Source organism: Pistacia vera, unplaced genomic scaffold (genome assembly GCF_008641045.1).
Source record: "Pistacia vera cultivar Batoury unplaced genomic scaffold, PisVer_v2 Contig467, whole genome shotgun sequence".
NCBI classification, from domain to species: Eukaryota; Viridiplantae; Streptophyta; class Magnoliopsida; order Sapindales; family Anacardiaceae; genus Pistacia; species Pistacia vera.
In genome coordinates, this window is record NW_022196298.1 from 1121424 (window position 1) to 1145169 (window position 23746).

Sequence of the window (23746 nt, forward strand, 5' to 3'; positions counted from 1 at the left end):
TTGATACACTCCTTGATGCAGCCAATCACCACCATATTGACAGCTCTAAATAGAACTGCATTAGGCTAGTATCAAACTGCACCAATCGGTGCACAAGGCGCTTCGGTGATCTCAAGTCTAAGGATCACATGCACCACCATTCGTTAGAGGATTTGTTCCATAGACACTGGGGTTACCATCCATATGAAATCCTTTGGTGGGTTAGTCTAGTGAACTTGCTACGGTATATCTGCCTACAGTAAGCACCCATGTGTTGCACTAGGTTGTCACCAAACAACCTTGACAAGTGTGATCAGTCACTGCCTTTCGACAGGGTCGTTCAACACTATGATAGCCTTAACGTATTATCTGTGCCCTTACTTCAGAATAATATTGGGGCTACAGACCTTTTTAGAATGGCCACCATATGTGCTCATAGGGTTCTCACTATCAGGATTTGAAACACTTGATACCCTCGTCATGGTTCTACTATTCTAAGGACATATATCAATACATATTGCAATAATAATGATTTACGCGATATAGAATAAAATGCCTTTTATTGATTAATGAACATTATTACAAAGAGTCAATTCTACAATAATTGATTGGCTCTAAGGCATCTACTCTAACATATTCTGCCTCGTGCAAAATCTCTTAAGCGATCTGAAATCGCTTAAGCAGCCAAGAGTAAACTGAATGAATCGCTTAAACGATACAAAAGATCGCTTAAGCGATCTTAGATCTGGGCAGATGATTTTGCCTCGGACAAGATCGCTTAAGCGACCAAGAGTAAAGATGAATTGCTTAAGCTATACAAAAGATCGCTTAAGCGATCTTAGATTTGGGTAGATGATTCTATCTCAGACAAGATCGTTTAATCAATTTGGAATCGCTTAAGCTACCATGAGTAAAAGAGATGAATCGCTTAGGCGATACAAATGATCGCTTAAGCGATCTTAGATCTAGGCAGATGTTGATTCTGCCTCGGACAAGATCGCTTAAGCAACAATGAGTAAAAGAGATGAATCGCTTAAGTGATACAAATGATCGCTTAAGTGACAGTACAGAGCAATACTCCCAAAACAAATATGTAGCCTTTCTTCGTCGGCCTCCTCGTCGCCTGCATTCTCGTCGGCCTCTTCCTCCTCGCTGGACTCCTCCTTGTCGCCTGAATTCTCGCTGGCCTCCTCCTCTTCAGAATTGTTTTGCGATTCTTCTCTCTGTTGTTGTGCCGTTGTCGTCTCCTCTGCTTGTGGACCACTTTCACTGATCGGATGATCCACTAGAGCAGCCATTGAACTGCTTGCGCCACCGGACTCTAGTATTCGAAGTGGCGTTGGGTTTTCCTCCTCATTGTGAATGTCAGCCATGGTTTAGGATTGAATTTGGTTTGAAAATTTGTAGGTTCGATCGGAAATCTGGACTGTGTAGCTGAAAATCGCAGAGGTTCCGTTTAGGGTTTAAGAAATTGATTTTATGATTGAATTTGGTGTGAAAATTTACAGTTTCGATCGGAAATCTGGATTGTATCACCGGAAATTACAGAGATTCCGTTTACGGTTCAAGAAATCGATTTTAGGATTGAATATGGTGTGAAAGTTTGGAGTTTCGATCGGAAATCGCAAAGTCTCCGTTAAGGGTTTAAGAAATTGATTTTTGTCCTAATCAGCGATTTGAATGGGTGAGACAAACTTTCAAATTTCAAATTTTAAAATACTTTTATTAATTATAATTTTGTCCACATATGTTTTAATCTTTTCATTTTAACTTATTTTACATGTTTAATAAATCTTAGTTGTGCCACGTCAACTTCTCTAAATTAAAAAAAAAATGAAAAACATTTCCAAGGCATTTTGTTAAATTAGAACTTTGGGAGGGCCGGAGAGTTAAATTTTCTCATAAATTTCTCTGACACACCATCGCTCCTTCATTTCATTCAAGTCTAAGCAAAACACCATCTCTCGTGCGCGTGAACTCAATTGAGAGTGTCAATTGGTAAGTCTTTCGCAGTAACTTCTCTTTTGCCGCTTTGTTTCAAATTTTAAGTTACAGTTGTTGAAACCCTAGAATCGACTTCTGCTTCATTTACATTTATTTGAATTGTCAATGGATTTTGACTTCACTTTTGTGTTTCCTTTGGAGCTAAATTGTGAACTCTGACTTCGTTTGTGAGCTGTAAATTGTCTTGAATTTTGTAATAGTATTTTTTGGGTAATGGTTTAATTATGCTTCTGAAACACTCTCTAAGTTTTAAGAGCAACTCAAAAGGCATAAAAGCTTCTTATAAATACTGGTTACGTGGAGTTTAGCTTAGAATCATGGTTTGGTTAGCATTTTGGAGGTGCTGAGGATTGATTTCCTTGTTTTAGCAGTGTATCTATGATTTCTGGCTCTCGTTGTTGCTGCTGAAGATTATACTTTATTTTGGTTCTCCGATAGAAGGTGGATTATTCGGTAATTCATCATGCACATAAAACAGGTACGTCTGGATCTTAGATAAAGTCATGTACTAAATATTTTTTAAGGTTTTTTTTTTTTTAATTATTTTCGATGTTGTTGTTGAACTATTTAATACTGGGTTTCAATACAGGTTATAATTGAAGGGTTTAAGAGCTACAGAGAACAAATTGCTACTGAGCCCTTCAGCCCAAAAATTAATTGTGTTGGTAATGATGTCCTCCTTATCATCCTTTGTCTTTTCATTCTTTTGTTAAGTAATTACTCCACCTGAAAGCTTAAGCTTAGAGATAAGGCTCCAGCAAATAGTATTTAAGCTCTAGCACATTCCCTCACCTGCAAAGTAGGTGGACTGTACACAATTACAGCCACAAATGCCTCTATAACCACAATCATTTCAAGAACAAAACTAGAAACCAAACAAAATGGAATCTAATGAAAATGGCTAAAGACCTGGAATATTATGGAAAGATTAGATTTTAGTTTTATTGATATGCATATCATTTTCTATCTTTATTTTAGTTCAATATGATGATTTAACTTGATACCTAATAAATTTTTCTACACCTTTTTAATAATGGCTTCCGTAGTTGGTGCTAATGGATCTGGCAAGACAAACTTTTTCCATGGTGAGTAACTGAGTGCGTGGTCATTACTATGTAGTTTTTATTTGTTGACCAGGAGTTTTTATTTTTAATGCAACCTGTTTTTTGGATGTTAAATTGTAGCTATTCGTTTTGTTTTGAGCGACCTCTTCCAAAACTTGCGTAGTGAAGATAGACATTCATTACTCCATGTAAGTTTCACTACCATTTTACTCATTCTCAGGTTATCATGCTTTCTGATCATTTTGATATGGTTGAATTTAATACTTTAATATTGGGCAGGAAGGTGCAGGGCACCAAGTTTTATCTGCATTTGTGGAGATTGTTTTTGATAATTCTGACAATCGCATCCCGGTAATATTCTGCAACCTTTTTCTTGTCTTTGGTGATTGAATGTAAATTCTGACTTTTGACTTTTATTATCAAGGGACAGAATTATTTTATTTGTAAAGAAGTTATTACATATTGTCTTCTATTTTGATCTATATTCTGAATGAATATGTATGAGTTATAAAAGTTGTATATCTACGCTTTTTGGATTAGCTGGTATCCACAAATTATCTGTCCTTTCCATCTATCGACAAATGGACAAAGAGAGAGGTAAAGTGATTGCTTGAGAGTGGCCATCTTGAAGGAATATTGCTCTTTCTTTGCTCATACTGCCTATTTCATGTGTAGTGGCAACAATATCCAGTTTTGATAGGAAAAAGAGATAGGATATTTCTCCTTATGTAAACGATATCCTCACCTTCATAGATTGTGCCCTTTTTGAAATGTATACTTCTATTCTAGTTGATGATTTTTGTTTGGATGATGCAGTTTCGTCATGAAGACTGTGAGTTGGAACGTTAGGGGTTTGGGGAATCATGGGAAAACAAGAGTAATTAAGGAGATTATTAGGAAAGTTTCTTTTAGTATAGTAAATTTTCTGGATAATAAATAAGATTTGATTGATAGTGACGTTTTTGGGAGTATGTTGATCATCCATTGTTAGGTGGATCAAGGGTACCTTGGTTATGTTGTCAAATTAGGGGATTTTTCTGTGGGTTTCTGTCTCAAAACACTTACGAAGATACTTCTTTTTTATTTATTCATCTAAATTGGCTTGGGGCTGTGGGTTGACTGTGGTTGTGCTTTTGGGCTGTTCTGGGGATTTTTTTTGTTCTAATTGAAATTAGTAAAATGTTACTCTTGCTTCTGTACTCCATGACAGGTTGATAAGGAGGAAGTGCGCTTGCGTCGAACAATTGGTTTGAAGAAGGATGAATATTTCTTGGATGGAAAGCACATCACGTAAGTATCTTCCTTTTTCGTGGGTTTGGTGATAATCTATTTTCTATATTTAATGTGTGCTTTAGTAAATTGAATATAACATAATTTGCAGGAAAACTGAGGTTATGAATTTATTGGAGAGTGCTGGATTTTCTCGTTCTAATCCGTACTATGTAGTGCAGCAAGGAAAGGTATGATGCTTCTGCGTATTTAAATTTATTGTTATCAGTTAAATTTTTGTAGTTATATGTTGTATGTCTTTAATTTTTTCATTGCTCTGGTTAATAGATAGCTTCTTTGACACTGATGAAAGATTCTGAGCGGCTGGATTTACTTAAGGAAATTGGTGGCACCCGAGTTTATGAGGAGAGACGTCGTGAAAGTTTGAAAATTATGCAAGAAACTGGCAAGTCATTGAGTTATTTATTTTCTTGTTCCTATGGCAGTGGTATGTAACATAACATGTATATTTTCTGCTTTAGGCAACAAAAGACAGCAGATAATTCAAGTTGTCAACTACTTGGATGAGAGACTCAGGGAACTGGATGAAGAGAAAGAAGAGCTGAGAAAATACCAGCAGCTTGACAAGCAGAGGAAATCTCTAGAATACAGCATTTATGATAAGGAACTTAATGATGCTCGGCAGAAATTGGTGGAGGTCAGTTAAATCTGATATTTAGTGATGCTAAGGTTTATGTGCCTTGATTAAGATTAGTCTTGAAAAGTGTTGCTCTGTCATGCATACAGGATATCCACTATAAATTTGGCTTGCTGAAGATCCATCTTTTTCATGACTAATATGTAAATTTATTAGGATATGCAGTCAAAGGGTTGATGCCTGAGGCCCAGAAAGTGATCAAATTAATTACCAGCTTTTCATCTTCTGTTACTAACTCGTGATTGTGTGGGAATATACTCATACCAGACTAGGCTCCTATTTACAGGAGGCCAAAACCCTTATAACAAACTAAAGTTAAAGTCTAAACTACCCTTTGACAAAGCAAACTGTAATAAAACATAAAAAATATGGAGCAAGAACAGAACCCCTAAAATATATAGGCTGTGGTGTGCATTTGCATTTGCATGGACATATATGTATATGTGTTTATTTTTGTTTGATGCAATATGCATTGTGCAATTTATTTGAATGGTTAAAAATTCAAAACTTTGTAGGGGGTTTTTAGAGAATTGAGTTTGGTTTAAGGAATAAGAAATTTTATTAATGCTTGTTGTTTGATCCTGTGGCTCTAATTTTAGCATTTCCCGTATAGAACTTCGGATAAAAAATTGACAGCTAGTAGAAATTTAGGTTACAGTTACACCCATAAAACGATTGGAGTATTTTCTTGCTCTGCAATGGATGATTTGTTCTTATAAACTGAAGAATTTAGTGCTATGTCATTCAAGGGTTAGTCAATGTAGGTAATACTTCAGATAAATAGCAGTCTGTATTATGTTAAGCATGCTAGTGTGTAGTGTACTGTTACACCTTTATCTAATCTTAATATGCATCTTTTGTCTTTACTCCATTTGGTGGTTCCCCTCTGTCCACTCTCAATTTTTTAAAAAATAAAATGAAATAGATTTGTTGCCTGTAAAATCCTCTGTGAGGAGTTTTTTCAAGCGCCCAACTTATTTTAACTTTTTTAATTTGCTTGCAGTATAAATTTTCACTTTGTAATTAGATTCTGCGTGAGGGTCTGAACTCCTGATTTATTAGGGCCGTAGGTTTGATGCTTATATTTCTCTCCTTGATCAGGTTGAAGAAGCTAGAACCAAGCGTTCTGAAATATCAACTAAGATGTATAACAGTGTGCTGGATGCTCATGAAAAGTCCAAGGATGAAGAAAAGAAATTGAAAGAAATTATGAAAGAAGTTCAAGCATTAAACAAAGAAAAAGAAACAGTTGAAAAGCGACAAACTGAAGCACTGAAGAGGCAGACAGCGCTTGAGCTTGATGTGAAAGACCTAGACGAGAGGATTTCTGGAAATTCGCAAGCAAAAGTAATATTCTAATGAAATTCAGTATATTGGTGACATACATTAGTATAAATTTGTATGTGTTTATGAGGCCGCATGAGTTAATTAAATATTTTATGTTTTCAGGTGGATGCTGAGGAACAACTTCTTTTGCTACAAAAAGAAATTGAGGACTCACTGAAGGAGCTCGAGAAGATTAAGCCAGAGTACGAGGAACAAGGCATAAAGGAAAAAGAGATAACAAAAGGGTATGTATATAGATTTACAGCCTATACGTGTATACTGTCAACCATTCTTTCTTCATCCAAACTTTTTTAGTCTTCCCTTGTTTCTTTGCCTTTGACCTATTCTTCCCAATTCTACTTTTAGGGCTTGAACTCTCACATAAAGTTCTTGTTTCTGCAATTCAAAAGTAGGAGAGGGTTTTGTACTAATTAATTGTTCTTTTAATATAATGCTATGTTTTCTGCTTATTCCTTTACATTTTGTGTGTTTCTATGTGTTCCATTATATATATATATATATATATTTTTTTTTTTTTTTTTCACTTCTCTGAACCTTGCTTTGCAACATTCACCATAGTAATCTGCATGTGAATCAAGGTGGTCTCTACTTAAAATAATATAATCAATTCTATCGTTTTAGAGTCCTGATAGATGTTATATCTGTTTGTCCATGAATGATTCTGGTGATGTTTAGTATCATGGAGCGTGAAAAGCAGCTTAGCATTCTTTATCAAAAACAAGGTCGTGCCACCCAATTTTCTAGTAAAGCTGCTCGTGATAAATGGCTTCAAAAAGAAATTGATGATCTTGAGCGGGTTCTTTCTTCAAACTTGGTTCAGGTAAGTTCCTAACTTTTCTTATTATGAAATATGTAGGTTTACTGCAAATTTTGTATGAGAGTTAACTGTGATTCAAGTCACAAGCTTATTTACTTTGACTTGCTTGACGAACAGTGACAGGGGGAAAAATCATCGAGATTTTAACCATTCCAATTTCCTCAGTCACCATGCTGGCACATTTTTTTAACCTCTTAAATTATATTTTAAACTTTTCATTTAATACGTGTAAATAGGTATATTACTTTACGGTCTTGAGTTGTGTGTATGTTTAATCATCCAGAGTTCTCATTTAGTAGCCAACTTTTGCTCTAATCGGATCTTCTTTAGTGTTGACTTGCCAATGAAGTTTATAATTCCCACTTTATGAAGGAACCAAATCCAGATAAATGGGATCTAACTGCTTATCTGTCTGCGTACATACATACATTTGCTTCTCAGTCTGTTCTTGCATGTGCTCGTGCATGAATTGCTTGTCCCTTCATCCCAACTCCGGTTTTATCTTGTTTAGAATTGTATTCCATAGTCTTTACCAGTGTCTTACATTCATCTTTTGCTAGCTTTTTTTAAATAATTTCTAGTTTTGGACATTCTCAGTATGTAATTTGTCTACTTATTTTTATTTTCAAAATGTTCATATGTCTTCTTTTATATGCTTCAGGAGAAAAAACTTCAGGATGAAATTCATCGGCTTATTGCTGACTTAAAGGAGCGGGACATGTACATTGAGAAGGTCAAAAGCAATATTGAGACTTTAGAATCTCACAATTTTCACTCTCGTGAAATTTTCAATAACCATAAGACCGAGAGGGACAAGCTGCAGGATAAGCGGAAGTATGATTTTCACGCTTAATATTGTTCATGTGCATTGTAAGTCTTTCTGTATGACTAATTTGCATACTTGTATAGGTCCTTATGGGTGAAAGAGAGTGAACTTTGTACAGAGATTGATAAGCTGAAAGCTGAAGTTGAGAAGGCAGAGAAAAGCCTTGATCATGCTACCCCTGGGGTGAGTAACCCTTTTTTTTTTTTTTCCTCTATTGCTTATTGCTGCTAATCATGAATCAGTTTGTTGTGATTTAGAACTTATAGAAAAGCATAGGGTAAAAGATAAAAAATGGGAAAAAAGTGAAGAATAGAGGTTAATAAGTAGAGCGAGAGATGGATACTGGGAAACTGGGAAAGACAGGTTGAAAAAAGAGAAATAAGAGGGAAAGGAAAAGAGAGGAGAGAGAGGAGAGCTTAACCAATCCTCTAACATGCTAAAGTTTTTCTCAAAATTTTTGGTGGCAAATGCTTACAATGCTTACAAGTATAAATTTAGGATTACCACTATGGTAGCCCCAAACTTTTTTATGCATGATGAACACCTATACAACACTCTTTTGGGCTTCAGCACAAGGAGTTGTGTTAAGCTTTACATAATGGTTCTCAAAGGGCTTATCTGTTTTCCCCTTGAAGGCCTTAAAATTTGGAGCATAAATTTTTTCATTCCAAGTAATGAATGCTTTTCCATCATTATCAAAATACTTGAAGAAAGTTCCATAATTCCAATGAGAAAATGTGAAAAAGATAATTAGTAACTCTAAAGAGATAAGATAATGCAACTGTGAGAAAGATATTTGTATTCTTTCCATCCTTCCTCAGCATATGCAGTTATGCACTACTGAGGGGAACAAGCCACAAATCCCAAGTCGTCTCGGTTGGATCATAGAATAAATGTATTATCAACTAACCAATTAAAACTATTTATCTGGAAATTTTTCGGAGTATTGATGACTCCATGCTGTAGAATCCCTGATATTGAAATTCGTAAAAACATTGACAATCAAGCACAATGATGTACCTTATTCATCCACTTCCCTTAAATGAACCTGAGTCCAGTAAACAGTTGATGGATACATTATGGGAGCTTTAAAGATGAGGAAATAGTATACAGAAATAAGCGAGTGACTTATCCACTTTTCTGCCCAAAATCTTATGGCCACCTCATATGCTTTAAGCCGCGAAAGATAAGAAATACAATGCTGTCTTGAGATTCAAATTAGAAATTGTATTTACTGCTAATTATAGCTTGTCTAAAACAATTTCTTTCTTACTGAACCTCCAATGACATTTTCCTCAATAATGCGGTTTTCTTTTTCTTCGGGTTGCCATGTCAATAATCAATCATCACCTCAAGCTTTATTTGTATTTGCTTGCCTTAAACATGCCTTTTTCATAAGAAAATTCTAATTAGATTTTCCTTTCTTCTGGCAACTCTAGTTAGAATTTCTAAAAGGCAGATAATATAATAGCTATAGTTGATAATACCGCTTCACTAAAGTAGTCTAACCCCTTCGGTCCAACTGGCTTCTTGTACACCCTCTACATTACTAAATTCCAAAATCTGAAAGCTCTCATATATCTCCTTGTGGAGGATTCAAATATTACATTGGATTTCTTTAATAAGGTCACTTTGGATACCTGAAAATCGTTATATGATAAAGATGTCAAATCTTAAATCTATTTCAGTATTAGAATACTGACATATGGCAATCTTCAATATAATCCTAATAGCTTACTTTATGTAAATAAACATTGCTGTTATTGAATCTCGCATCGATAGATCCTCTCAATTTTGTAACTGTGAGGGGTCCAGGTAATTGAATCTTATGTTTCTTTTTCTTCTTCTTCCCTGATTTTTAATATCTTATTGTTTTCTTTAATTTTTCGTGACAGTTAGATAGTAATGAAAGCCGTTGCAGAGCTTGATTCTTAAATTTAGTTGTTTCCTAACTAATGTTCCCAAACTTTCACTCACACTCTTTCTGTGTAATCTTTTCAGGATGTGAGGCGAGGGCTGAATTCTATCCGTCGGATTCGCAATGAATACGAAATTGCTGGAGTTTATGGTCCAATTATTGAGCTGCTTGATTGTGACGAAAAATTTTTCACTGCAGTCGAGGTTACCGCTGGAAACAGGTATGTGAATAATTTATTGGATCTTGACTTTGAGCATTGTCTTAATGTCTCCATATAATCAGCTGACATATGCATAGTGTGTTTGCCAGTTTTTTTGTGGATTTCAGGTTTGAAATTTTGTTGTTTTGATATCTGTTGATTTTTGAGCAGCTTATTTCACGTGGTGGTTGATACTGATGAAACATCGACCAAAATAATTAGACACCTTAATTCATTAAGAGGTGGACGTGTTACCTTTATACCATTAAATCGGGTGAGGGCTCCTCATGTAAATTATCCAAGGAGTCGTGATGTGGTATCTCTTCTGGAGAAATTGAATTTTTCTCCTGAATTTAAACCAGCAATTGCCCAGGTTAAATTCTAACTTGACATATATCTTTTTTAACACAAGTTGGTATTTGATCCATGCATGACTTTGTTGTTTTAGTAGTTGAGTTCTGTGGTAACTGGTTTTTCTTCGTCTTTCTCTGAAACTGCACACTTCTATAGGGTTTTGTAATCTGTTTTTCTCCTGAATTTAAACATTTCCATTCATAATGAAGCTGAAACTGCAAATTTCCTTTAAGATTTTTTTAACCTGGTTTTCTCCTGAATTCAGATCCTGAGGATATTAGCTGCAGCAGGTGAAACTGTCATATGATTAAGAAAAAGTTAGCTGAAACTGCAGATATAACAAAACTGTTCTTTCTCCTCAATTCAGTGGGTGAAACTGTTGGGACTGTTTATATGTAATTTTTTTCCTCATAACAAAACCAAACAGCACACTTCGACAGGCTTTTGGATTTCTTCCCTTTACTAAAAGCAAAACTGTTTTCCATGACAAATGATGGACATGTGACTTGACTGATTCACTGAATTTTTGCTTCTGTACGTACGGTGGTCCACCAAAAGATATCACTGGACAGTGAAGAAAAATAAATTTATCAAGAAAAAGAAACACTATCCTGGTTTCATATTTTCGGTTACAGTTTGTTGGAGGAATACATTTTTCTGAAAATTATGATCCAGTATCCAAGTTTTTTTCACAGTTATACACATCTAAGTTTACTATCAAAAAAGAAGAAAAAAAAAAAAAAAAAGAACTTTTGTGCAAGCAAGAGAAAGTTGAAGCTAAACTTGTCTGGCTTTGTTAAATATTGGATAATATTGTCCTCTTTCATGAATATCTAGTGTGTTATTTTTCCTCTTTCGTAAAGGTCTAGATGTTTCACCAGGCTTTTGTTATTGTTCTTTTTTCTCTCTCTAGGTATTTGCTCGAACAGTGATTTGCAGAGATTTAGATGTGTGTGCTAGAGTTGCTCGAGCTGATGGTCTGGACTGCATAACCTTGGAAGGTTGCATATATATTTTTTGTATTATTCTGTTTATTGTGACTTTGGTCTGTCTCCTTGATGTTTTAGTAACTGCTGATCCGATAACAGGTGACCAAGTAAGCAAGAAAGGTGGTATGACAGGAGGATTTTATGATTTTAGGCGCTCAAAATTGAAGTTTATGAATATAATCAAACGGAACAAAAAATCTATTGATGCAAAAGAAAAGGAACTGGAACAAGTTAGATTTATGCTTCAAGATATCCTTCTGATTTATGCTTTTACATTATTTAAAGCACTGCTTTAGTCTTATTTTTTAACTCTAGGTTTCTTACTATATATACGCATAACTTCTTTTTACCTGTGTTTGTTGGTAGATCATGGCTTGTTATTCTGCATAATGGAAAATCTTGGTTACATGGAGCTTGTGAAAACAAAAACAAACATTCCCCGAAATTTTTGCACTTCTGCAATTGTTTTCCTGAAGTGTGTACATATGCATGAACACTTGTTGGTTCATCTCATGTTTACTTACATGTAAGCTGCATTGTATTACATCAGACATATCATTATTGGTTTATATCTGATATTGATATTCTAAGGAGTTGTAGCTAATTAACCACCTAATACAATATTTAAGGTTGTAGAGGATGACCTTCATCAAACAAGAATACCACATTCTCTGTGCAAATGTTTTTGTCTTTCACAAAGTTTTGAAACTTCTTTTGTCCCTGATTTCTATAAATTTAGAAAGTTCCAAGTAACATTTTAGCTCAATGCAATTTCACACAATCAAGCTTTAGTTCACTATTACATGGAATAGATTCCATGAACTCCTTTTGCGCAAGGAAGCATAACTACTGGGTTGCGTACTACTGGCTGTCTATTGCAGTCCTCCTTTATCACACCTGGACATGTGTGAATGTGGTGGAGATATTAAGTACAGAGCGGACAGAACCTTTGTCTGTTACTTCCATCACATTAAAATAAAGATTTCCTTGATGTCATATTAGAAAAAACTGCTTTGCTTTTTTCTTGCTAGAAAGACCAAGTCTAAGAATATTGAGAAAGCTTCAACTATGATTTTTGTATATTCGAATTTTTGTTGGCATGCCACACTCAGTAATTACTTTTAAGAAAAAAGAAAACCACAATTTTTTTCTCCTGCACGACTCTTTGTTTACTGCTGCAACTGAACCACTCTTTAGAAATGATTCACTTTGTTCTCTTAAAGTTATTAATCAAATAAGCATGTCGATTTTTGCAGACTGAAAAATGAAAGTTACGTGCTCTGACTCTCTCATTTATTTTTGATCATGATTTTAAAGGATTTTTCATGAATACCTTTGCATATTCTTTAACTTAAGTGATCTTACGAGTAGACCAGCAAATTACAGACCTTGTAACTGAACAACAGAGAATTGATGCCAAGCGGGGTCACGAAAAATCAGAATTGGAGCAGCTTAAGCAGGATATTGCAAATGCTAATAAGCAAAAACAAATCATCTCTAAAGCCCTTGAAAATAAGGTATTTTCAGATCTTAAGATTATTTTATGTGATCGGCATTTGAGCATTTACTGGTAGCAGTTTTTCGTGATTTTTTTTTTCTTCCTACAGCCTGCACTGCTCATTCAGATTATTTCACTTGTTTGTAGGAAAAATCACTTGCTGATGTGCGGACTCAAATTGATCAACTTAGAGCTAGTGTGGCCATGAAAGAGGCTGAAATGGGCACAGAGCTCATTGATCACTTAACACCAGAGGAAAAAGATCTTCTATCACGTCTGAACCCTGAAATAACTGATCTAAAGGAGCAACTTATCACCTGCAGGACGAATCGCATGGAGGTAGGATAATGAACCTTCTTGGCTGGTTCCAACTTGAAGGAAGCATTTATATACTAATATAATACAGTTTCTGTTTATAGACTGAAACAAGAAAAGCAGAGCTTGAGACTAATCTAACAACTAACCTTAAGAGGCGGAAGCAAGAGTTGCAAGCCCTCATAGCTTCTTCAGAGAATGACATGCTGCCTAGTGAATCTGAATTAAAAAGACAGGAATTGAAGGATGCTAAATTATTTGTTCAGGAAGCAGAACAGCAACATAAAGGTGAGAATTTTCTTAATTTTTCCATGGAAGTCTTTAATTATGAAGCTGAGGTTATTGTGTCATGTCTTCACTGAGGTATTGCTTTGCAGGGATCTCTGACGGTTTAGATAAATTAACCAAGGAAGTCAAGAGGATCAAAAATGAAAAGGCTAAGTTGAAGGTTAGTTCATGCCTAGAGGTTTTCTGCCATGATTTCAGTGTTTGTATTGTACATAATACTGTTTTACTAACTTCAGGATGTCCTATCTTGTGGGAAACTTTGTTCATCGTCTTGTAATTTTCTGCTTTTCTAATGCAATCTTTGATTTCCTAACAGAGAAAACAGATTGCTTATTACTCTTGCTAAAATGATCATTGTGAATGCAGACTTTGGAAGACGAATATGAGAAGAAACTTCAGGATGATGCAAGAGAACTTGAACAACTATTGAATAAAAGAAATATTCTTCTAGCTAAGCAAGAGGAGTACTCGAAGAAAATTAGGGAATTGGGTCCATTATCATCTGATGCTTTTGAAACGTATAGTCCTCGTCTCATGTTTGAAGTTTCTATTATTTTATTACTTATGCCAGAATTGTTTCATACATAGGTCACAAGTTGTCTAGACTTGGAAGATAATGGTTATTGGATTGGTTTAGACCCTTAGGGTTTGATACTTCTTAATTTATTGTTCAATGTAAATGATAAATATATTTGAGATATGATTATTAAGAATGGGTCAGCCTTAGGTCACATGGTATATACCCAGTGAGGATATTTGGTCCTGTTTTCTAACACGTGCTTTTGTTGATTTTAATTTATTAATTTGTTACCCTTATATTGGAATTGACAGGTATACGCGAAAGAGCATCAAAGAATTACATAAAATGCTTCATAGGTGCAATGATCAACTGCAGCAGTTTAGTCATGTAAATAAGAAAGCACTTGATCAGTATGTAAATTTCACAGAGCAACGGGAAGAACTTCAGAGAAGGCAAGCTGAACTGGATTCAGGGGACGAGGTATTAATGAATTCAAATCACAATCAAATGATTCTCCTATATAGAACTTTTTACTTTTAGTTAAGTTGAAAGATTTGAGCTGCTTTATTCTAAAACATTTTTGCAGAAAATTAAAGAACTTATAGCGGTTTTAGATCAAAGGAAGGATGAATCAATAGAACGTACTTTCAAAGGTGTTGCTCGCCACTTCCGAGAAGTGTTTGCTGAACTTGTGCAAGGCGGTCATGGTCATCTAGTTATGATGAAAAAAAAGGTCTCTCTCTCTTTTGTTTCCTAGAAGCATTTATTTTTTGAACTTTCAAATAAATTCTTGCACGTCTTTATATTTTCTGTATCTCTATGCCACTAAATTGGAGTTGTACCCTTGGGATACATTTCTTCCTTTATGTTTGTGGGTGTGAAATTAGAAGAATTTTCTTCATATTGATTGTGAACAAAATACAACAATATATACACATTCAACAATCCATATGAGGAAATAAAATAATCTAAACTAGGAAAGGGAGTGATCTAATTTCCTCTTCTAAAGATCCTATTCCTAAAACATTTGATTTGTACAACTCAACACNCTTGCACGTCTTTATATTTTCTGTATCTCTATGCCACTAAATTGGAGTTGTACCCTTGGGATACATTTCTTCCTTTATGTTTGTGGGTGTGAAATCAGAAGAATTTTTTGCATATTGATTGTGAACAAAATACAACAATAGATACACATTCAACAGTCCATATAAGGAAATGAAATAATCTAAACTAGGAAAGGGAGTGATCTAATTTCCTATTCTAAAGATCTTATTCCTAAAACATTTGATTTGTACAACTCAACACTCTCTTTCAAGCTGAGGCATATAAATCATATGCACCAAGCTTGTTACAAATAAAGTCAATACGAGGACCCCTAATTGATTTAGTGAGGATATCTGTTAGCTGATCATTTGAGCTGACATGACTAGTGGTAATACAACCAGATAAAATTCTCTCTGATAAAATGACAGTAAATTTCTATATGCTTAGTCCTTTCGTGAAACATCGGGTTGGAGGCAATATGGAGAGCAGCTTGATTATCACAAAGTAACTTCATCTTTACTACTTCTGTAAACTTCAATTCTTGGATTAGTTGCTTCAACCAAATGAGCTCAGAAGCTGCTAGAGCCATTGCACGGTATTCTGCCTCTGCACTCGATCTGGCAACGATATCTTGCTTCTTACTTTTCTAAGATACAAGGTTTCCTCCCACAAGAATACAAGAGCTTGAAATGGAACGACTTATCAGATTGAGAACTTGCCCAATCAGCTTCAGAATATCCGACAATCTGTGTATAACCCCTGTTTTCATATAATAGACCTTTGCCTAGTGTACATTTTATATATCTTAAAATCCGAATAACTGCATCCCAATGACCGTCACAAGTAGATTGTAGAAACTGACTAACAACACTGACGAAGAAGGAAATATCAGGTCGTGTAATGGTGAGATAGTTACGTTTACCAACCAGCCTTCGGTATTTCCTAGCATCTGCAAGAGGCTCCCCCTGTCTAGGTGAGAGCTTTGACTTAAGATCCATAAGAGAGTCTACCGGTCTACAATCTGACATCCCTGTTTCTTCCAAAATATCCAGTGCATATTTCATTTGAGAAATAACAATACCTGAGCTAGATTGAGCCACTTTGATACCAAGGAAGTATCTAAGTAATCCCAAATCTTTGGTCTAAAAGTGGTGGAACAAGTGTCTTCAATTATTTAATGCCATCCTGATCACTTCCTGTAATAACAATATCATCGACATAGACAACTAGATATATGCATTGCTTTGATGAGTTATGTTTATAGAAAACAGAGTGATCAGACTCACATCGAATCATCCCAAACTCTTGAATGACCTTACTGAATCATCCAAACCAGGCATGAGGGGACTGTTTTAAACCATATAGAGAGCGATGAAGTTTACATACCAAGGCAAACTCCCCTGAGCAACAAAGCCAGGCGGTTGGTCCATATAGATTTCTTTCTGAAGCAACCAGATATATGCATTGCCTTGATGAGTTATGTTTATAGAAAACAGAGTGATCAGACTCACACTGAATCATCCCAAACTCTTGAATGACATTACTGAATCGTCCAAACCGGGCACGAGGGGACTGTTTTAAATCATGTAGAGAGCGACGAAGTTTACATACCAAGGCATACTCCCCCTAAGCAACAAAGCTAGGCGGTTGCTCCATATAGATTTCTTCTTGAAGCTAACCATGAAGAAAGGCATTCTTAATGTCTAATTGGTACAGAGGCTAGTGGCAGAGAGCAACCATAGATAAAAACAAGCGGACAGAAGACATCTTAGCCACAGGAGAAAAGGTCTCATAATAATCTAACCCACAATTTTGAGTATACCCTTTTGCAACCAATCGTGCCTTCAGTCAATCAACCTGACCATCTGGGCCAACCTTGATAGTATAAATCCAAGGACAACCAACAGGCGATTGGTCGGGAGGCAAAGGAACCAATTCCCAAGTATTATTATGATGTAAAACAATCATCTCTTCAACCATAGCTTGATGCTAGCCAGAATCAGTCAGTGCCTCACAAACATTAGAAGGAACAGAAACAGAAGAAATGGTTGACACAAAAGCATAATATGATGGAGATAAGTGATGATAACTAAGAAAATTATAGATCGGATGAGGGTTGCGAGTGGACCGCATACATTTACGAATTGCAATGGGAAATTGGTCTTCAGGAGGTAGGGCTGCAGTAGGAGAGGAATATGCTGTAGGAGGATCGGGAACAAGAGCCTCAGGAACATCGTCAAGAACAATGTCAGTAGTCGTACTCTAAACAATAGCATCATCTAGAGGAGGAGACTCGCCCATAAGGGTAGGACTTGGAGGAATAGTAACAGACTTTGCAGGATGATTATAAGTAGATTCAATGTAGGGTATGGGAAGGACAGTGGTGATAGAATCACTCTCTGGTGTAGAAAAGAAAGGAGAAGACTCAAAAAAGGTAATATCGGCAGATAGAAAGTATTGACGAGTGAATGGAGAATAACACCTATAACCCTTTTGAAGTCTTGAATATCCTAAGAAAATACACTTGGTAGATTTGATAGACAGTTTGTTGGTAACTGGGGAAAGGATATGCACAAAACATGTGCAACCAAAGATATGTGGAGGAAGAGAGTATAACTGTTGATTAGGGAACAAAATAGAATGAGGGACTTGGTTTTGTAGGACAGAAGAAGGCATCCTATTAATCAAGAAACAGGCAGTTAACACGACGTCTGCCCAGAACTGGAAAGGAACCCGATTGTGTAAAAGCAAGGTTCGGGCAGGTTTAATCAAATGTCTATTCTTACGCTCAGCAACTCCATTTTGTTGTGGAGTATAAACTCAAGAGGATTGATGGAGAATTTCTTGAGATGACATGAATTTGGTAAAGTTAGTAGAAAAATATTCACGAGCATTATCACTCCGAAACATATGAATAACATCATTAAATTGTGTCTTAATTTCAGCACAAAAGGATTCAAATATAGAAAATAATTCGGAATGACTTTTCATTAAAAATAACAAAGTGCAACGAGAATAATCGTCAATAAACATAAGAAAATACTGAACTTTTAAAATGGATGAGACTCGACAAGGACCCTAGACATCAGAATGAATTGACTGAGCGATGGAAGCAACATATGAAGAAGATTGCTTATTTGCCTGGAACTGGGGATATTCGTCATAATTTGCACCCGTAAGAGTCAAGGATGGCTGACTTAGTTCTTTAGAAGATTCAGAATGATGATTAGGATAAGCGACATTGGCAACTCGAGGAGACGCCTATGTAATTTGTAGCATTTTTCCTGGATATGCCCCCACCTATGACAATAACTACACTTGGGTTGACCTCCCTTGCCACTACGATCCCCATGTTCTCCTTTAACAAAAGTTTGAGACTGAGAGGTCAGGACAGAAGAATCAACTAGGGAAGATCCAACCACAACACCAGGGGAGGAGACTCGAAGTAATCGAGCAAAAACTTCATCAAGAGAAAGCACAGTAGCACTTGCTAGAATCTGATCTCGTACTGGAGTGAGAGCAGAATTGATAGCGGCAAGAGTAAGAACCATAAAGAATTTGTCTCGTTGTGCCAAATCTTCTGCTTCAGACTTGCCAGCGGGTAATAACAAATTAAATTCTGCCTTGAGAGAGGCCATCCTGCCAAGAAAGTTAGACATGCCCATATCTTGCTTTGAGATTAACCAAATTGGACACAACAGAAGAGAGTCTTTGGATATCATTAGTATAAAGCAATTTGGCCTGTCGCCATACCTCAAAACAAGTTCGATATATTTTATAATTAGAATGAAGGTGAGGATCAATAGATTGCCATAATAAACCACATACCAAAGCATCTGTTTTTATCTAGGTAGTCTTATCATCTGTGACATCTTCAGCCTTAGTGGTCAAGTGATCCTCCAGACCATGTCCCATACACCATAGTTCAATAGAGGCAGCCCATGAGGAATAATTGGAGTTGCCTATTAATTTTTCAGTTGTGATCAAAGGAAAAGACAAAAAAGAAACAGAACTTGATTTGGTGTTGGATCCTTCAGGAAGCATGATTGTCTTGTGGGAGAGATTGAACTGATCTGGGCTGAAAAACAAAACTAATTCTGGGCAGATCGGAAAAAGAGGATATTTCGACTGTAGTGGGCTATTTTCGGCGCCGGTGATGACAATGCAACGTCGGACGGTGATGGGTGTGCTCGTTGGCGGTGCTTGAGTGCACAAGTGTTGGTAGTGAGACCTCACGTTCGCTGGGGAAGGAGATCGGAGAAGAAGATGCCAGAAAGAAGACCGGCGCGTGCGGCGACGACTAGCGATGAAATTTTCAGGTTTTGCCGGCGAGGAGAAGACAAACAGGCTGGTGTGGTTAGAAGAGTGATTCAACACCAGAAGGAGATAGCCTGAACTTCGTCGGAAAATATCGTCGGAAAAAGAAAAGAAAATTTTTCTAGGGTTTCTGATTTCTTAGCTCTAATACCATATGAAATCAGAAGAATTTTCTTCATATTGATTGTGAACAAAATACAACAATATATACACATTCAACAGTCCATATAAGGAAATAAAATAATCTAAACTAGGAAAGGGAATGATCTAATTTCCTATTCCTAAAACATTTAATTTGTACAACTCAACAGTGGGTCAGGATCATCTAAAATTACAATGTGTTAAAATTTACTTGCTTTCTGATTACTCAGATAACCTTCTTTTCTTTACATCTCAAAGCTGCAACTTTCTCTTTGTTTTAGAGGTTTTCTTGTGTGGATGTTGTGCTAGTAAAAGAGGGTTCCTGGGTATTTCGCAGAATAATTTTTCCTTATATACTAGAAGTCCTATAGCTTTCCTTGCGTGCATATGAATTTTCTTCTGAGTTTTCTCTATAAACATGTTAACCTTTTAAAATCTTTGCTTAAAGTGATTGTTTATTCATTATGATTTTCAATGATTCTTGAAAGTATTAAAAGTGGGCTGTCAGTTGAAGCATTTGAGCTATATCTGATTATACCTTGTTAGCTGATTGAGTGGAATTTTGATTTTCAATGATTCTTGAAAGTATGAAAAGTGCTCCTTCCTTTCCAGAAAAAGCCAGTTTCAAAATATATTTTCTGAATCACGTCTTAATTTTGGTAGATCTATTAAGTAATGTTAATGATTTTGGGTATATTTCACAGGATGGTGAGGATGACAATGATGATGATGGACCTCGTGAAGTAGATATGGAAGGAAGGGTTGAAAAATACATTGGTGTTAAAGTGAAGGCATGTACTTCTTTATGGAAGCATTATATATATATATATATGAAGCACTTGGAATGGCATTCCCCAGAAATATCAAAGCAATTCTAGTATTTGTTATTTACAGTATATTGTTTAATATTTTATAGTTAATTTCGGTCAGGGGAGCTATTGTCATCATCATTTTGGTTATGAGTTCAAGTTTTAATTATTTTATTTTGCTTTTGGTGTTGTAGGTTTCGTTTACTGGACAAGGGGAGACACAGTCGATGAAGCAATTGTCTGGAGGTCAGAAAACTGTTGTGGCTCTGACGCTTATTTTTGCCATACAGCGATGTGATCCTGCTCCCTTCTATCTATTTGATGAAATAGATGCAGCACTGGATCCTCAGTACAGAACTGCAGTGGGAAGTATCCTTCTCATTATACGCATCGTTCCTCTCTAGTTTAATGGTTTTTTTCCCTTGGTTTTTGGTTTTGTTATTTTATTTCTGTAGAAATTTTAGTTTAGATTTAGCTTTAAATCTCTATCCTTTTTCATTTGGTCAAACATGCAATTGAATTTTTCCTTATGATTAGTTCATAAGACCAATGATAATTATTAATGATAGTTATTAAAGCCTGCATCACCCCCTGGCTTAGCGCATACCGAGTAATTTGTGGTTTTCAATAGTGGCAGTTAGAATATACCTATGCCGTGGCATGCACCACTTGCATATATTTGGGCTCATAGTGTTGCATATATCTGTGAGTTACGAGTTCTTTGTTTCTGGGTCACTAGGAAGGACAAATTCTGGGACATTATGGAATCATTAGGTGTCAATCATAGCTGAAGAGAGTACAAATACTGACTTATGACTTTTCTATTTGATGCAGTCAATAGCTCTTACTTGAGATTTGCAGTATACTGTGTGATTTATTGCTTAATAATTATCTTTAAGGATTGCTTTAAATTTTGTGAGTTTATGCATGCAGCATAGAGATCTTAATAGTGTTGAAGATTTTTTGGATAGTTATTTGAGTGGGATAAGAACTGCCTATGGAGGCATTGAGATTATTAAAGAAGGAAGCTGAGGGCTGCATTGTGCTGATATTTTCTGCATTGGATTTTGGTTATCTTGTGGAGATCCTTAATCATTTAATACAGATATGATTCGTCGTCTAGCAGACATGGCAAATACTCAATTTATAACAACAACATTTCGGCCAGAGCTTGTGAAAGTGGCTGACAAAATATATGGTGTGACACACAAAAACAGAGTGAGCCGAGTCAATGTTGTCGCCAAAGAAGACGCCTTAGATTTTATTGAGCATGATCAGTCTCACAATACACCTTAGTTTAAGGTGAGAACCTTACACAAATTATTTCATCTTTAGATATATAAAAAGATTGGATGCTTTTGTGAGTTTTTGATTGTGTTAAAGAAGTTAATGTGGGTTTTAGGTTGCTCTTTTTAAAATAATGCTATGAAACGCTAGCTATTTGTGTTTGAATATAATATATGTTTGTTGGTTTTTGCAGGAGATAAATTTGGATGATGCATTTGTTAGTTATGTGTAAGAATGATGGGGTGAAGCATTGTGTTGAGTTGGTTGGTTCTTGTGTTTTATATTTATAGGTTAACTAGAGGAATGACAGGGCTGTATATGTTTTACCTGTTTTCTAGTATTTTCTTACAAGCCGTATTAACCTTTTAGTGACGATTAGAAGGATTTGGATCTTTTTATTTAATGTATTCATATAATTTTGTGTGGACTTGATTGGTACAAATAAATAAATAATAGATGAATGCTAAGGATTTTACCTTTTTTTTCAAGTGTTTCTTCCAGCTGATGTCACTTTGTATCCCTCTTTGTATGAGTCTTTGTAAGGATAACATTTTTCTTGAAAGAATGGGAGAATTTATAGGAATTTATTAAACTAATAATGTAGATAGGGGATTAGGGGAACAACTGTCTTATTCAAAAAATCCATGTAGGCAATAAGATTCTAAATTTATATCCTAATCTTTGTGGTAGTTGGATTTGGTAGCATCTCTAAAATTATAGGATGATTTGGTAAGTGAATTAACTTAATCAATTACAACATAAATTGGGATACAAATTTAGGATTTTATCTTTGTATGTGTAAAATTACTCTTAGAAAAATCACTATTTTAGATATGTTTTTTTCTGACGAAATTTTTTATTGTAAATCATATGGGCAATGAGAACTTTTTTTTTCAGTTTGTCACATAATCACCTTCTTATATGCCTATTTAGGCGACCAAAGGACTTATATAGTACATTCATGCAAAGGACAAACTCTTATGAATAGTTGAAAAAAAGAAGTAAATCTAACATAGATTTAGTTTGTTGTTTTTTGTAATAAAATAATTAGAATGTTTAGGGTAGTTTCGTATGTCTAATTAATTCTTAGGATTTATTGAATACTTTATAAACTTAATGGATCAAGTAAGTCACAAATATGATGGGTGATCACTCTGTGAAATTCAAATACAGATCTCTAGATAACCTACTTAAAAGTCTTGCCATCCAACCATACATAAAGTGGTTAATATATTGTTTGCTTCAAACTNAAAGCCGGACTGGACCGACCGGTCCAATCGGTTGGACTAGGACTTAGGGCCTTCTTCGGGTCGGTTCACTCTTCTTAACTATTTAAAGTTTAAAATATAACAAACACACCCCTGATTACTCCATCAGTCCCTAAAGGTTTCAAATCCAGCAAACACACCCTCTGGCCAAATGCAAATCGGCAATGACCTCCCCTTTTTCGGCGATCTTCCACCTTCCCTTACTGTCGGAAACCACCTTTTGAGTTTTGACTTTCTCCGGTGCTGTCACGCTTCATCTCTAGCCGCTGCGTGACGTTTCGTCATCCATTGCCACGAGATTTTTCTTCCATTTCCCGGCGTCAATCGGCCTTCTCCGGCATCAACAAACTTTCTTAGCCACTGATCTACCTTCTCCCAAGCTCCCTTGCTGTCGTTCACGAAGATCCAGTCATCTCACCAAAAAAAGCAACCGCGACCAGTGACTTTACCACCGATTTGCCATTTTCCGACGATGCCTCTATTTGCTAGCTGCCAATTCGCCCTCCCCATCATCCGATCTACCCTCCTTGGTGTGTCGCCGCTTCTCTCCCAATCGATTGTCGATTTGCATTTGGTCAGTGTTGTGTTTGCTAGATTTCAAACCTTTAGGGTCTGATGGTAATTATTAGGGGTGTTTTTGTTAGATTTTAAACTTGTCAAACCATCGGTTCAACCGGTTGGACCGTGACCCGACCATCAGAGCAGTTTGCCCTCCGGTCCGGGTTTTAAAACAATGCTATTTGGGCGACCAAAGGACTTATATCGTACATTCATGCAAAGGACAAACTCTTATGAATAGTTGAAAAAAAAAAGAAGTAAATCTAACATAGAT

At 35.9% G+C, this 23746-nt stretch overlaps 1 protein-coding gene across 3 annotated transcripts; it reads left to right on the forward strand.

Annotated features, from left to right (window-relative positions):
* The first annotated feature begins 1849 nt into the window (after positions 1–1849).
* On the forward strand, positions 1850–22121 carry LOC116145746 (structural maintenance of chromosomes protein 3). Of its 3 annotated transcripts, none has more exons than XM_031431193.1 (30): positions 1850–1977; positions 2355–2461; positions 2573–2648; positions 3030–3068; positions 3168–3235; positions 3327–3398; positions 4258–4337; positions 4429–4507; positions 4605–4722; positions 4799–4974; positions 6076–6321; positions 6424–6545; positions 6997–7141; positions 7800–7972; positions 8048–8147; positions 9966–10102; positions 10253–10454; positions 11349–11436; positions 11524–11673; positions 12790–12941; positions 13070–13261; positions 13342–13525; positions 13615–13685; positions 13892–14043; positions 14357–14525; positions 14632–14778; positions 20255–20341; positions 20554–20728; positions 21465–21661; positions 21840–22121. In XM_031431193.1, the coding sequence occupies exons 2-29, from the start codon at positions 2447–2449 to the stop codon at positions 21653–21655; spliced, it is 3606 nt and encodes a 1201-aa protein (XP_031287053.1). In that variant the 5' UTR covers positions 1850–1977; positions 2355–2446; the 3' UTR covers positions 21656–21661; positions 21840–22121. The 3 variants fall into 3 exon arrangements, 2 of the variants coding, with proteins under 2 accessions (XP_031287053.1, XP_031287054.1); XM_031431194.1 differs by having other exon boundaries at positions 1868–1977; positions 2352–2461; XR_004130422.1 differs by lacking the exons at positions 21465–21661; positions 21840–22121 and having other exon boundaries at positions 14632–14777; positions 20253–20341; positions 20554–20574.
* The last annotated feature ends 1625 nt before the right edge of the window (positions 22122–23746 follow it).